Source organism: Nelusetta ayraudi, unplaced genomic scaffold (assembly GCF_046127955.1).
Source record: "Nelusetta ayraudi isolate G7.1 ecotype Tasmania unplaced genomic scaffold, CSIRO-AGI_Nayr_v1 ptg000081l, whole genome shotgun sequence".
NCBI lineage: Eukaryota > Metazoa > Chordata > Actinopteri > Tetraodontiformes > Monacanthidae > Nelusetta > Nelusetta ayraudi.
The window spans coordinates 159,291-173,259 of record NW_027466131.1 but is presented as its reverse complement, the minus strand read 5'-3'; the positions used below and the strand labels follow the sequence as shown (position 1 = coordinate 173,259).

At 47.1% G+C, this 13,969-nt stretch overlaps 1 protein-coding gene across 1 annotated transcript in view; it reads left to right on the top strand.

Annotated features, from left to right (window-relative positions):
- LOC142900265 (neuropilin-1a-like) overlaps positions 1-13,969 on the top strand; it is a 62,435-nt gene that overhangs the window by 35,036 nt on the left and 13,430 nt on the right. The window contains exons 6-10 of the mRNA XM_076044446.1: positions 679-845; positions 9,306-9,461; positions 10,201-10,345; positions 13,276-13,451; positions 13,575-13,730. Of these exons, the coding sequence (XP_075900561.1) occupies positions 679-845; positions 9,306-9,461; positions 10,201-10,345; positions 13,276-13,451; positions 13,575-13,730 (800 nt within the window). The remainder of the gene's footprint in view (positions 1-678; positions 846-9,305; positions 9,462-10,200; positions 10,346-13,275; positions 13,452-13,574; positions 13,731-13,969) is intronic.

The window sequence follows — 13,969 nt, the reverse complement described above, 5'->3', positions numbered from 1 at the left end:
ATCCCAGTGTCAGCAATTTGAGCTGTACATGTGTGTATTTTTAATTATATTTGCCAACGGAGATAAAGCCCTGCAGAGGATAAACAGATTCAAATTTAGCGCAACACAACAGGAGCCCGTTTCAGAGAATCCATCATTAATTCAGTGATATTTTTGTGCAATTTTCCGCCACAAACGTGTGCATGTAGAGTGAGAGACTAAAGGTATAAACCACCAACACGCTTCCAGGCGGCTTTGTTGCCTCTTTATTGCACCTCACTGTGCTCTTTGTGGGTAGTGATCAAGGCAGGATGGGGTCACCAGGGGTCACTCACACTTTGTTTCTGGCTCAGCCGTCAGCGAGGTGAACGCTAACTGGAGGCCACAAGAATGTGGGAGAGCTGACTTCCCCGATGACCTGAGTGTAAACCCTACAACCGCATGTCCTCATAATTGTTTTTTTTAATCTGGCAATAATTGGAATCTCACCCTGGGATGTTTTTGGGTGCACTGGTCTGATTAGCTTCCGGGTGAGAGCATCGTATTTGTGCAGGAAATACAAATGTAAAGAGACAAATCCACACCTGCGCCAGAGGGGGCACCAAATCCCAGAATTCAGAAGATCGAACCGCGGTGCCTTTTGGCCCCCAAACTTTTTAGGGTTTCGAAGTCTTAATGGAGTTTTTCTGTTCTCGGCAGATTTTGCCTGCATGGAGCCCCTGGGCATGGAGTCCTGGGAGATCACCTCGGAGCAGATCACCGCATCCTCCCAGTACAACCCCAGCTGGTCGCCCGAGCGCTCCCGTCTCAACTACCCGGAGAACGGCTGGACGCCCTCGGATGACACCGTCAGGGAGTGGATACAGGTCAGTGGATCTTCTCCCGCCTCGAGTCGTGTAAATAATGGAACGACGCCACGCGGCTCCTCATCTCTGAGTCTGAGCTCAGTGTTTGGCGTTTGCTCCGAAGTCTCAGCGCCGCGGCTCGGGGCTTCCAAGCCGAGGCGCTGCTCACATCTGGCCTGAATATTGTTCTGCTCATTTGTTCGACTTCTCTGCAAATCACGGGGGCCTCGCAGAAAAGAAACTCAAATAAGCCAACATGCAATATTAACGTCACGTTTCTCCCTTGACGTTTTTTTCCTCCTTTTTTTTCTACTTATTGTAAAATGTGACACAGCCGAGAGCTCGGTTTGGACACTAGAGAGCGCTCACTTTAATTATTTAAAGCAGACAGGCTCTCCGTTATGACAGGTGACACCAGTTTTTATTCATGCATATGTATCTAAATATATGTACATGTGTGTGTGTGTGTGTGTGTGTGTGTACTTTACATATCTAGTGGTTTAGACATGTGGAGCAGCTTTGACCCGATCTTATAAATTCCAACAAATAGAGAGAATGTAAAGTGCAGAGAAAGAGGAGGGCAGAGTGTGAGATCCTCCACATGAACACAGCATTCATCACATCTCATTGGTTAGGCTCAACTAGGTTAGCTCCTAGTTAGCCACAGTGGTTTAGCTGGACTTGTTTTTTTGTTTTGTTTTTACTTTACATTATAAAGCAATCAGTGATAATTAAATGTTTTTTGTTTTTCAAGCCCATTCCCTGAAATGTGTCATCAAGCACTCTGACTGTTTTTTTATTTCTTCAACACTTTGACCAGCTTCGTTTAAGTGCCAAATCTTGTGTGGAAAGACCTAAAACGTCCCTCTTAAAGCATCTGTTTTCCCAATGAAGCCACTAATTCTGGCCGAGGCCACCTCCCCTCAATGCAGACTCTGGACACCTACGGCCCCTGTGAGGTGCTTCTACGGTCCAGAAGTGTCCCATTGTCCAGGACAGGAACTCATAGAGGAAGACTCACAATGCCCCTCATCGTAAGAACAGAGCCTCACTTCCTTCCTGTGGGAGAAACGACAGGAAGTGGACAGGAAGGCGGCATCTGTGCCAGATTAGTAGCAGCGATCTATTGTCTGTCTGGGGATTTGTTTTTGCTACTGGTCTGCTGCCAAGTCCACTGGGACGAATGGTGTTGATATCAGCGTTATTTAGAATGTCGGTTTAAATCTTTTTTATGATGTGAGGAATTGAGAAAAATTCAGTTTGTGGTTCACAAAATCATGTAAAACGTAACATATGGACACTTCTGATGGCGGGATTTTCAATTAAAAAAAACATTTTTTTGCTTGTGTTCACGTGTCAGCTTCTACATTTGACACAATCATTTGTTCCAGAACTTAGTCGGCCTCACTTGTCATTTAAAAGTCATCCGAGCTAACCCTCTACTTTATTTTTACTACTTACCTGAAACTGGGAAAGTTGTCAACTCGCATCTAACTCCTCGCTGCAGTCTTTAATTTAAAATTTAAAGATAAATGAAATGTTTGATGGTTTCTCGGCTGAATCAGACACAGAGGTCAGAGAGACATTCATACATCAGTGAATGGTGTTTCTTGTTTTTTTTGGAAATGCAGTTCACAAAGTGAGATTGAGCTCTGAGACTGTTTCTGGAACTACTCGCACAGCTACTTACCCCTGGTGTTCCTGTGCCACTGGGCAGGACAAACCCCACTTCATGAGTACAAGGAATGGAAGTCATCAACGCTTCTCTATTCTGAGCCGTGAAATCGGGTACAACCAAACTCTTGTATTGTTATCTGGGTTATCAGCGCCTCCAAAGTCGTATGCCTCCGAGAGCCTTTAACAACGCAGGAAGTTAAAACACCGGGTGCAGGAAAGACGTCTGCGATGGTTCCAGTTTGACCTCCCATGGTGTCACACCAGAGCACGTTGATGATACACCGGTGATACACCGATGATACACTCACTCCCAATGACGTAACGCGTTCAAGTCACAAGTCATGAGATTTACATCAGCAACTTCCTGGTCACATGCTCGCAGCACTGGCCTCGAGCTTGGAGGTCTAGCCTGGTGTGTGTGTGTGTGTGTGTGTGTGTGTGTGTGTGTGCCCGTGCCCGTCCCTCCGTCCGTCCGTCCATCTTGCAGGACCAGTGGTCCGCCCACCCCAACACGGTGATTGATTGCCCTCTCCCCTCTCAGGAGTTTGAGTTATAGCTGGTTGTTTTTATGAAAGGAGAAAAAAAATTCAATTTTATTTGATTAAGTGTGCGGCACGGCAGACTGGGCACGGCGCGGCAAACTGCCTCTCGGCCGTCCATTGATCTTTCTAGGGTAGGAAATTACGACTGGGTTAATTCTCGCGCGGCTGCCGTTTCCGCAGCAAACACTTCTATTATTCATTGAGGGCCATGTATATTTTATTTGATATGATACTATTTTCAGGTTACTATTCATGATGTTGTCGTCAGGGATGTTTCCCCCACAGTGGCTCAAATGGCAGCTGTGAGATGCTTCGGCATTTTGAGGAAGCCATCGGCGTCCTGTTAGTCGTGGCGATGGAGCCTCTGCTGCAAAGTGTCGTCAGACAAACTAAGAAGAAGAAGAAGAAGCAGTTGTGAGCTCGTGAACAATGGCTGCTGCTGAAAGGGTCGGCATGAATTCTACAATAGAGGCTAGACGACCCCTCCTCATCCTCATAGAGAAACTGAGAGCTTTTCCTCTTTGCGCTGGACGCCCACCATTGTCGCTTCAAGTGCTTCAGTGAGAATACCTGCGCTGCAGCTAACTGACTGTAAAACAAAAACAGAACATCTAATTCATCTGTTTGCATGTGTTTGGCCCAGTCGTCTGGCGGTTTGTTAAGACGGGCCTTTTCCTTTGGAAATGTTTCCTGTGGCCTCTGTAATACATGGACATGTGATATACAGTAAGTCAGTTCATTGGATTTTGGATGTTCCGTCTATGTCAAAGTATGTCGATGCAGCACAGAAAGTGAATTAGGATCTATAAAGAGGCCCCCAAATCGTATTGGTTGTAAATGGCATCATTGATTTACTGATTTTATGACTTTGTTGCCGTTGTAAAATGGCTTACTAAGGGTCAGAGTGTATTGACTTGTTATTGACCACTGTGATGTAAAGCCCAGGAAGGACTTCCTTCCCATCCTGACTCCAGGTATTTATAGACGTCCCACCGTTTGTCTTTGGATTGTCTCTGACGCCACCAGGAAGCGCTGTGCCGTGCGCATCTGGAGAACACGTTTGAGAGAAGTGTGTTGTTGCAGCCCCGAGCCAGGGGAGAAGCAGGGTGGGTCGGGGGAATAAAGAAAACAAAGGATTCTCCAGAGAGCGTGAAAGGATCCTACGATCCGGAGCAGGCCTCTGGAGGGGCGCTGCGGTGAACTCTCAACGCCCGGAAATGTTAAAAATGGAGGATAACCTCAACGTGGATCAGACAGGGGGGTTGTGCGAATATGAAAATACATTTATAATCAATCACTGGGGCGGCAAATCCTTATTTCTGAAGGCCTGTTACAAAATCAGTCGACTGAAGAAAGAAAAGTTGTAGGAAAAAGCAAATTCACCTCTTGCTTATTTGCAGGATGGGGGCCATGTGAACATTTCATGGAAGCTTTAGATCCAAATTAAAGTGTCTGTTGATGTAATTAACTCCGTGGTTACCGTCACTTCTGCTTTGCAAAATGAAGCTGAGTGGTCTCAAACCAAGGTGAAACCGGCTGCCACGCTGAAAATTCCGGGGTGCCAATTTTACAGGCACGACGGTGAAAACATGGCTTAAGATCTCAAGCGTTCAAAAGGAGTAAATTCAAAGCGCCCGCACACTGTGGAAGTCTTTCCTGCCGTCCCGCTCGGAGCACTGCACCCCCACAGCTCGGCACTTTCTTGAGTAAACAGCAAAACCCCGCACAGCAAGTGAATAATTGAGTCTCTTTCTTTTACTATCACCACCAAAGCAGTATCCTGTTTTGGCAGGAAGTAGCAGAGTGTCTCGCCCCCAACCCCCCCTCACTGCAATCTCATTTAGCCACACTTGATGGAAATTACATTCCCCCTTCCTGCATTTTGTTGCCTTCATTAAAAAACACTAAGTGCCACTGTTTTGTGGGGTGTAAATGTGGCCACTGCCAAGGGTTGACTGATTACAAGACGAAGAAGTAATTAGTCGCGGTCAATTGATGGGCGAACTTTGGGATACGTAACTGCAGAGGAAATAGAGAGCGTTGCAGAGAGCGGCGCCGCTGGTCTGAGGTTTTTCACGCTGGAACGATAGCAACTCAGATATACAGGGGGGTTTTATATTGTTGAAGTTGCAAAACGTCGATTGACCAGAAGTGGCATTTCAATTGGTTTCCACGGTTAAAAGGCAGTTAAGGTTACAGTATGTGCTGTATGTAGGGAGAGATTCCCCAACCCACTGGAGCACTTGAGGACACTCAGGGACACAAGCGTTAGATTGAGTCCAGAATTGTGTGCCTCAAATTCAAGGAATCTTTAGTAAGAAAACAGAGATAGCGTTGGTGCCGCGACTCAGCAGAGAAAAACATAGACTTCATGGACGTGACTTTCTGCTTCCGTCCCATCAATAGTGTCTGAATACTGGTCGTCTCCTGCCTTCGTCCCATGACACCTGGGACGGGCTCCAGCAGAGCCTGCGCGACCCCGAGAGCAGGAGGAAGCGGCTATAGAAGATGGCTGGATGGATGGATGGTTCTCTCATACTCGGAGTGATGCCCTCTTGTGAAGGTTTTTAAATGTGTACTCACCGATATGTGAGGCCTCCGCAGTCATTAACCCTTTGCTCACCTTCACAGCACTCTGACTGCGGTGTTATTGTGATCAGATTAGATCTGTCAATGAATCAGTCTTGATTAAACGTTTATTTATGAAGCGCTGAATCATGTCGAGAGCAGCGTGAAGCGACCTCGGCAGGGAAAAGCTACCCAGTGGGTTCCATCTATGGAGGGCCAACATCTGCTTTGACTGGTTGGGGTGAAAAGGAAATACAATAAATGAAGAAGTAGAGGTAGAGGGAGCATTACATGAGATTTGAGAAGAAAGTGAACCTGAACACAGCACTGAGGGCTGCCTCTCTGCAGGTACCCAGTCAAAGTCCATATTAGAAAATATTTTCCCCTCCCCAAGCCACAAACAACCACGTCACCAAATGGGGATTAATATATTCATATTCATTGCCTTCTTTTTGCAGAAATTGTGTTGTTATTTTATTTATTTTATTTCCCCTACTTCCCACCCCTCAGATTGTAATCCGATTAGCTGTGGCAGCCCTGAGAAACGTCTCCTTGTGCGATCTTTACACAAAGCGGACGCTGCGTACAGAAGCTCTTTGTCCCCTCACGCTGCACCACAACCATTTGTATTTGCTGTTGCCCAAACACAAGCCAATGGAAGAGGTCATGAGATGATTCAGATGATAATTACACAAAACGGTTTTCTGACGCACAACATCTCGGGGACTCACTTGCGTGGAGAGAAAAAAAAATCACCTCCTTTTTAAATTTGATCAGAAACCAACAAGGGCTGTCAAGGTTTTTTGTTTCATTTCTTAGCCCGGTGTTCACTGCTACATTAAGCCATATAAACGGCTTGTTTATCTCATTAATCCCGCTACCATACATTTTGTTCTTGTTACATGAGCTGGTCTTGGGGGAAGCATCTCTACGGGCTCCAGAACTGGGAAAATGCCGCCGATCCGTCCCACAGAACGTTGTTTCCCAGGGGTCCGCTTGTCAGTGTCGCAGCCCACACGGGCCCGCCCACCACCGAGGCCTGTTTTTCTCCCGCTTCCTGAAAAAGCAACAGCGGGCGAAGTTAAATGGCAGCCTGCGGGCCCTTCCCATCCTCACTATCACAGCGTCTCCCTCTGGTAATGTAATTACACACCATATATCACGGACGGCCCACATTCTGAAGGGCTGTGTATTCTGGTGCGCAACTGATCATTTCCAAATGCAACAAACAGAATTCAGTTGGGCTAAAGTGGCGGGGAATGGAGCGTCTCCTCATTGAACATAGTTATCAGCATGATTTTATGCTCTAATGCATTTCGGAGGAACTTTGTGTGACATGAGGTGTTTTTAATTTTAGATTCTGAGATTAAAAGAACACATTTATATTCAGATTAATAATTTTCACAAATTTGCTTTGATGATATTCATCTTTCTTTTATCTGTATTTTTCATCACTTGTTTCTGGACTTTTCCATGCTGCAGTGGAATTAAAAGATTTTCTTTGCCCCTATTTTAGAAGGTAGAGAAAAAAAAATCTTTTTTTAATCCTCTGCATCCGAATTTGATGAGAAAACTTGAATAAGTTGGCCCAAAGATGTGATAATGTCACTTTGATTTGACTCATATGACTCATTTAAAGGAAGTACTTTGAACAAAGCTGCAAAGTCAAAGTCAAATTGACGTCAGAACACTGAAGATGAGGCTGAAGCTGCTGACTGGGACGTCCCGAGACTGGCTTGTTTACTCTGGGTTGGTACATGGACTGAATCAGACAGCAGTCCAATCACACAGCCATGTTAAGAGTTTCCCATCAGACACCAGACGTGTGTTCTGACCCCTAATTGCTCCCAGCAAATGTGGCATCAAGTTCAGTTATTTTGTGGTGGATGTTGTGGAGGTTTTATTTTGGGGAATTTAGATTTTTTTTTTTAAATCGCATTTAAAACAAAACAGAACTTAGACAATGTGATGACTTCACGCGGCAGCTGAAGGTTTCTTTGTCTTTGATTCCCACAATCAGCTTCATGTTTGCTGTCCTGTCAAAGCTCGATAAGGGATGACACAACATGTCAACAGAAACCCTCTTCCAGCAGCTGATTCTGCGTCTGTGTGTGTTTTCTTCTGGCTGAATCATTCTTTCCAAAGTGATTCACCTGCTGTTTTGTCATGTTTCTTTCTGGAGTTACTGACTGAAGAATGTTCACACTTGTGGGACATCCTTCAACCACTAGATGTCGTAGTTTTGCACACGCTGCACGCCCACCAAAAAAAACCGCCTCCCTGCAGGCATGTGAACACAGTGAGATGTTTGGTATAAACCATTCAATCTGGAGTCATGAGGCCAGATGGCGACGCCTCGGTTGACCGCCGAGTGCTGTGAATATCTGAGCGAAATGCCAGGATGCTTAAAGTGTTGCAGGTGTAATGAGAGCCGCAGACGGAATGGTGTCATTGTAGCTATTTTTTACCATCTGCTGTTGGTTTGACACAAGCTTTGCATCACACACACACACACACACACACACACACACACACACACAAAGACAGGCGCCACCGTCACGCACTAATTAGTGATGCAAGTGGACGAGCGTTAAATTGATCCTGAGCCGGTTCCCACTTTAAATGAATTTGATGTCACAAGCGATTCTCCGTATCGCAGCAGACAGACTTCTCAGGACTTCCTAGAGGAGAATTGAACACCTACACGCTGCGTCACGCTCCCCCGCCTGCCTTTAATATGGAAGATAATGTGAGGGCACAGGATGCGCCAGAGCATGAAGTCTGTCATTTTTTGTTCTTAAAGTTCCTAATGTTAGAGGGGGGAAAATAAACAGTTCAGGATTTCGCCGCACATCCAAGAGGATTTCTGGCTGTCAGCGGCTCGTCTCTGTACGTCTGAGCAGCTATTTAAAGAGAAAATGACTGGTGAGAGCACGCATGGCTTACAGCTCATGTCAGCAGTTTGCCGGTGGAGTGCTTAAGACTTAATGTTCCTGCGAAGGTCCTTGTCGCGTGGAGGAGGAGGTTGTCTCAACAAACGAGGCTGGCGTTCTCTCCCGCGTCCTGCTCTGATTTTTATCTGGCTGTCTGCTCCCCCGCGGTTGACAGGATGATTAATGAGATCGGAGTCTGTCTTTCACCCAAATGCTTGCCGCGTCTTTGCTGGATCACACAAATTACGCTTTGCTTTAATGGCGTGTGTTTTTTCCCCCCGAGTGGCTTCAGTTTTAAGGCTGCTGTATTGTGTAGAAGTTGTCTAAAATTCTGTCTGTGCAAATTAGTCCTTCCTTTTTTTGTCTTTTGCTTCAGGGAGTGAGTGCTGTAACACACAGTTTTGGAAATATACCTCTTAGTGATGTAACAAATTGTGCTCATAACTTGCTGATCACCTACAATCCAGGATCCCAGCAAAAACTCGTAATCAGGCTGATTAAAATTCAACTCTACTGATTTCTGCAGAGAGTTGTTTAGGACAACATGCAACATGCTGATGTGGTACCTTTGGTTGTTAAAGAACTAAACAAGAAACCAGACTACTGAGCAGAAGCAACCTTTAGATTATTATCCATTCTATATTTTTTTTCTTCCTCTTAAATTTCTGTTTTTTTGAAGCATTGTACTCAGAAAATTGTCACGATTATTGTTATTTTTTCGCGGTTTTAAAATGTGCCCTCTCGCCTCCCTGTTTTGCCAGGTGGACCTGGGATTCCTGCGCAACATCACGGCCATCGGGACGCAGGGCGCCATCTCCAAAGAGACCAAGAAGCACTACTTCGTCCGCTCCTACAAGGTGGACGTGAGCTCCACCGAAGAGGACTGGATCACCATCAAGGAGGGCTCCAAACAGAAGGTGCGGGAGTCACGCAGCACAGCGCCATCTGCTGGTGATGGGCCGCTTAGAGGCTTAGCCAGCCGAGGGCAGATTGCTTACTCGATCGGTGTCTCCGAGGCTGAAAGATGTTTAACATCCTGTTCTCATCACAGTCGGGATTAGTCTCAGAGGCGTTGAAATCACAATCAGATGTTTAACGGCCCTGTTTGTCAATAAAGATCCAAGCAGATGGTTTCAAATCCGTCAAGAAAGTTTTATGACCTGATCAGACGGCGTTTGAGTTTGGCGCCAGCTACAAAGACTTTTTGCCGGTATGAGAAACATAATCTTGGCTTTCAGTAGAGGAACGACTCGTCTCAACGACATGCCGCAGTCCAGTCGCAGCTTACGACCAGTTTCACACAGGCCTGTGTCAGTGGCGTGTCAGTGGAGGGAGAAGGACCTGTCGGTGTGGTGGCATTTGAAAATATTTCTTGTGGACGCTGCTCCAGGGTTAATTTCAGGGGCAGTAGTCGTAAAAGTAGAGGTTCCGGCTCGTGTGCTGCCCATATCATGTGCAGTAAACGCAGCACTGCTGGAACTAAAGAGTATCTGTCAGTCAAAGGAAAATATTTCAGCTGCCGCGAGTCACAGTTTATTTAAAATCCTTAAAGCTATTGGTGGTAATTACAGCCACAGCAGGAACATCAACGCAGCAGCTGTGACTGCAGCCGTGGAGGTGGAGGTCGTAACTAACCGTGTGCTGCTCCCTCCTCAGATCTTCCAGGGGAACCACAACCCCACGGACGAGGCGCGCTCCTTCCTTCCCAAACCGACTCTGGCTCGTTACATCCGCATCCGCCCGCTGACCTGGGAGCAAGGCATCTGCATGCGCTTCGAGATCTACGGCTGCAGGACCTCAGGTAGCACAGCCGTGTTTGAAGCAGCGCCTCTTCGAAGGTTTCACGCATGGTGGAATGCCATCTCTCTCGCACGCAAATGGCCGCATTCCTATCTGACAAACTCAAGAGGCCGACGGTGAATTAAATTACTCATGTCAAACCCATTTTCCTGACACTTTTCCCAGAGGAGCAGCTCTGCATGATTAAAGACATGAAATTCTCTCGGGGCCTCTCGAAAGCACTGCGTTCAGCCCTCTGTTTGTAGCCTCCTGCAGATCAAACTGATGCTTTGTTGGGCCGTCCACATGCTCGGTAAGGGACAAACCTTAGTGGGCGGAGCCAGCACCTGGCTTTGGCTGTGGTGATTAACCTGGGGAATTGGCGCCCTTTATGACATCACAAAGCGATGATCTCTACAACACTTTTCCACTCTTTCTCTTTATTTTAATGAGACCCCAATCATTTACATAAACAATAATTATTCACATTAAACACATGGCACCTTTCTGATGCTGATGTTAAAATCTATTTTCTGGCCATAACATGAATCCAGGTAAACACCTAATGAAATCTCCATGCAGCAACCAGAGTAATAATAATGTTGCCATGTCACCTGCCCCTGGTCCCGGGCAGCTGGAGTCGTCACCGATCTCCTGCTGCTCTCTGCTCTTCTGAAATATCAGCGCTTCCGAGGCGAGCGCAGGCTCCCACTGAAGGACGGCGTTATTCATTAGAGAGAAGAGCAGCAGAGAGACATTACTCATCCTCCTCCGGCTCTGCATAAACCTCCGCCCTTGATGTTCTATAAGGGACTCTCGGCAGGAGAGCTCCGCCAGTGAAGATATTGGGCTGTAACTCACAGGAGAGCAGGCTGCAGAGTGCCAGACAGGTGATTCAGGGGATGTGAAGGCAGCACATCTGAGACGCGAGAGTGGAAATGTGAGACCAGACACACCTGTAACATCAGAGTGCAGCCAAAGTATGACTTAAAGGTCCCACATCGTGAAAAATGCACCTTGTCGTTCTGGAAATCATAACTGTTGTGTCATAAAGGGCTCCTGTACATCCTATAATGACCAGGTGTTGGCTCCGCCCTCTGGGGTTACCTTGTTTTTTCCCCATCCAAACATTTGGAAGGTCCAACAAAACATTGGTTTTAGCAGGAGGCTGTAAACAGTGGGCTAAATACGCTGCTTTTGAAGAGAGTGTTTTGGTGAATTAATCATGTGAGCCTGTTCAAATGGAGCCTGGGATGAAAAATAAACAGCCAACAATGGGCAGAACATTGGAGCGTTAAAGCTGTGTAATTTGGGGAGTTGGCGCCCTCTCTGGTGGAAAGACAACATGAACACTAATATTTGGCTTTTTGTTGACATTTCCACAAACACCAGCTCTGAATTTACAACTCCATCAACGCTAGCTGTGTTAGCATTTAGACCCGAACACTTACAAACAACGCAGACGTACTGCCAAACCTCCAACAAGTAGCAGCTACTGGCTTTTAAAATGATGTTTCAGACATTGCAGGGCAGCTTGACCAGATTAGGTTTCATGGACTTATTTAATTTTCAACAGAATTCTCAGAGTGGAGCTTGATCATATTTTTTCCATCCATGAAAGGGACTTTAGCTTTGTTTTGGAGGCCTTTTGAATAAACTGAGTCGCTGTTAATCATATTGTGGGGAAATCTTCATCCCCTGGAGCCCTTGTTAAGCGTCAGACTTAACACTGGAGTCAAAAAAAACACGTCGAGACCCTGACTGTTTGCGTCCGGATATTAGATCAAGCTCATTGTGGATAATGGACTTAGCCGAGCTCACACGACTGCCCAGTCCACTGGCTTTAATAAGTCTTTTTTCTGCTGCGACGGAATTAAAAGCACAGACGAAGTCGTGGCAGTGGTGTGGCAGCTCCTCTCCGTTTACTCCCCTGTGTGTGTGTGTGTGTGTGTGTGTGTGTGTGTGTGTGTGTGTGTGTGTGTGTGTGTGTGTGTGTGTGTGTGTGTGTGAGCGGCGTCACAGTGAGCAGACTGGCCCGCTTGTCCGACAGATTGTATTATAGCCTGGAGGCCACATGGCCAGGCCTGTCTGTCGGTGTCATGCCGCCCCTGACGGAGGACTTTGGACCTGCACGGTTTGCCAGCAACTCTTCCACCAGCTGCCTCTTGGCTCACGGAGACGTCCGCTCAGAATGACTCCTCAGACTCCTCGCAGAAAGTGCAAAAAAAAAAAAAAAAACCCTCTGGCCGCAGAGTGGCAGAGAGTTTACCCTCCACCTTCAGTTTTCTCCGTTGAAGGTGGACAGAAGCTCTTTTGATTCTGTAAATAACTGGCTGGATTTGCTTCTGGCTTTGATGGTCGACTTCAGAAAATATGTCCGTCAAACCGAATACCAATACCAGAGCTCAGTCCATTGATTTGCTTAATTTCCTCGGTTATTTCCTGTTGGAACAGTCGGATCTCTCTGGCATGTTTTTAAGATTCACTAGCAACAGTTCAGATACTCTTGCTGGTTTCTGACTTCACAACGTTCTCCAGCAGAAACATCTTCTCCCATTGAGCCACATCTCCCAGGCCTTCACGCTCCGTGCACGTCGACGTCGACGCAAAGTCAAACATATTGAAACCGTAATTACTAGTTGGAACTGGGACTGTGCACTGATCACTGAGCCATCTGTCTTAGCGGGCCCACACTGACGGCTGCTGCCCACAAAAATGTTTCTTAAAGCTTAAAGAGTACTGCAACAGGAATCCAGACCATACATGAATCTTAACGTATTGCGCTTTTTCCACTGTGGAGTTTAAAGGCAGCAGCCGGGCCCAGAGGGCATCTGCTCCGGCAGCTGAACTAGCAGAGATAAGGATGACGCCCTCCCCCCCTTATCTCACCGTTTGCTTCTCCGAAAGTTTCTTATCTGCCTCCTCTGCTCTCCTCTGCTCTCCCCGCCGCAGACTTCCCCTGCTCAGGGATGCTGGGGATGGTGTCGGGTCTGATCTCAGACGCTCAGATCACCGCCTCGTCGTACGCCGACCGCGGCTGGGTGGCTGAGAACGCTCGGCTGCTGACAGGCAGGTCTGGGTGGACCGGGCAGCAGACCAAGCAGCCCTTCAAGAACGAGTGGCTGCAGGTGAGTGATGAGATCGTTTCTGAGAGGTTCTGGCTCCTCAGGTTTTTCCTAAGGTTTTTTCTTTCTCTTTTTTTGAGGAGTTCCAACTTTCCAACTTTCCAAGTGTGTGTTTCGCTCCTCCAGGTCGACCTGGGCCAGGACAAGATGGTGACTGGTGCTGTGATCCAGGGAGGGAAGCACAGAGACAGGAACGTCTTCATGAAGCGGTTCAAGGTGGGCCACAGCCTGGACGGGGAGGACTGGACCATCATCAAGGAGGACAACAGCACCAAGCCCAAGGTTGGCGGAGTTTAATCAACATGCTTACAGTTAGATTCCAAAAGTGTATGTGTCCGCCGGGAGGGGAAAGCTCCTAGATAAGGGTGGACACGCCAGACTGGATGATAAGAGCCTTGTCTGAAGAGCTTTAATCTGCTGCCAGCGCTGCGTCGACTCCAGGGCTTCAGGCTTTTGCCGTCTGCCCTTCCTGCTTCCCCCAGTGGCCCTTGAGAACCCGCAGACTCCTTTACGCTGGCTGC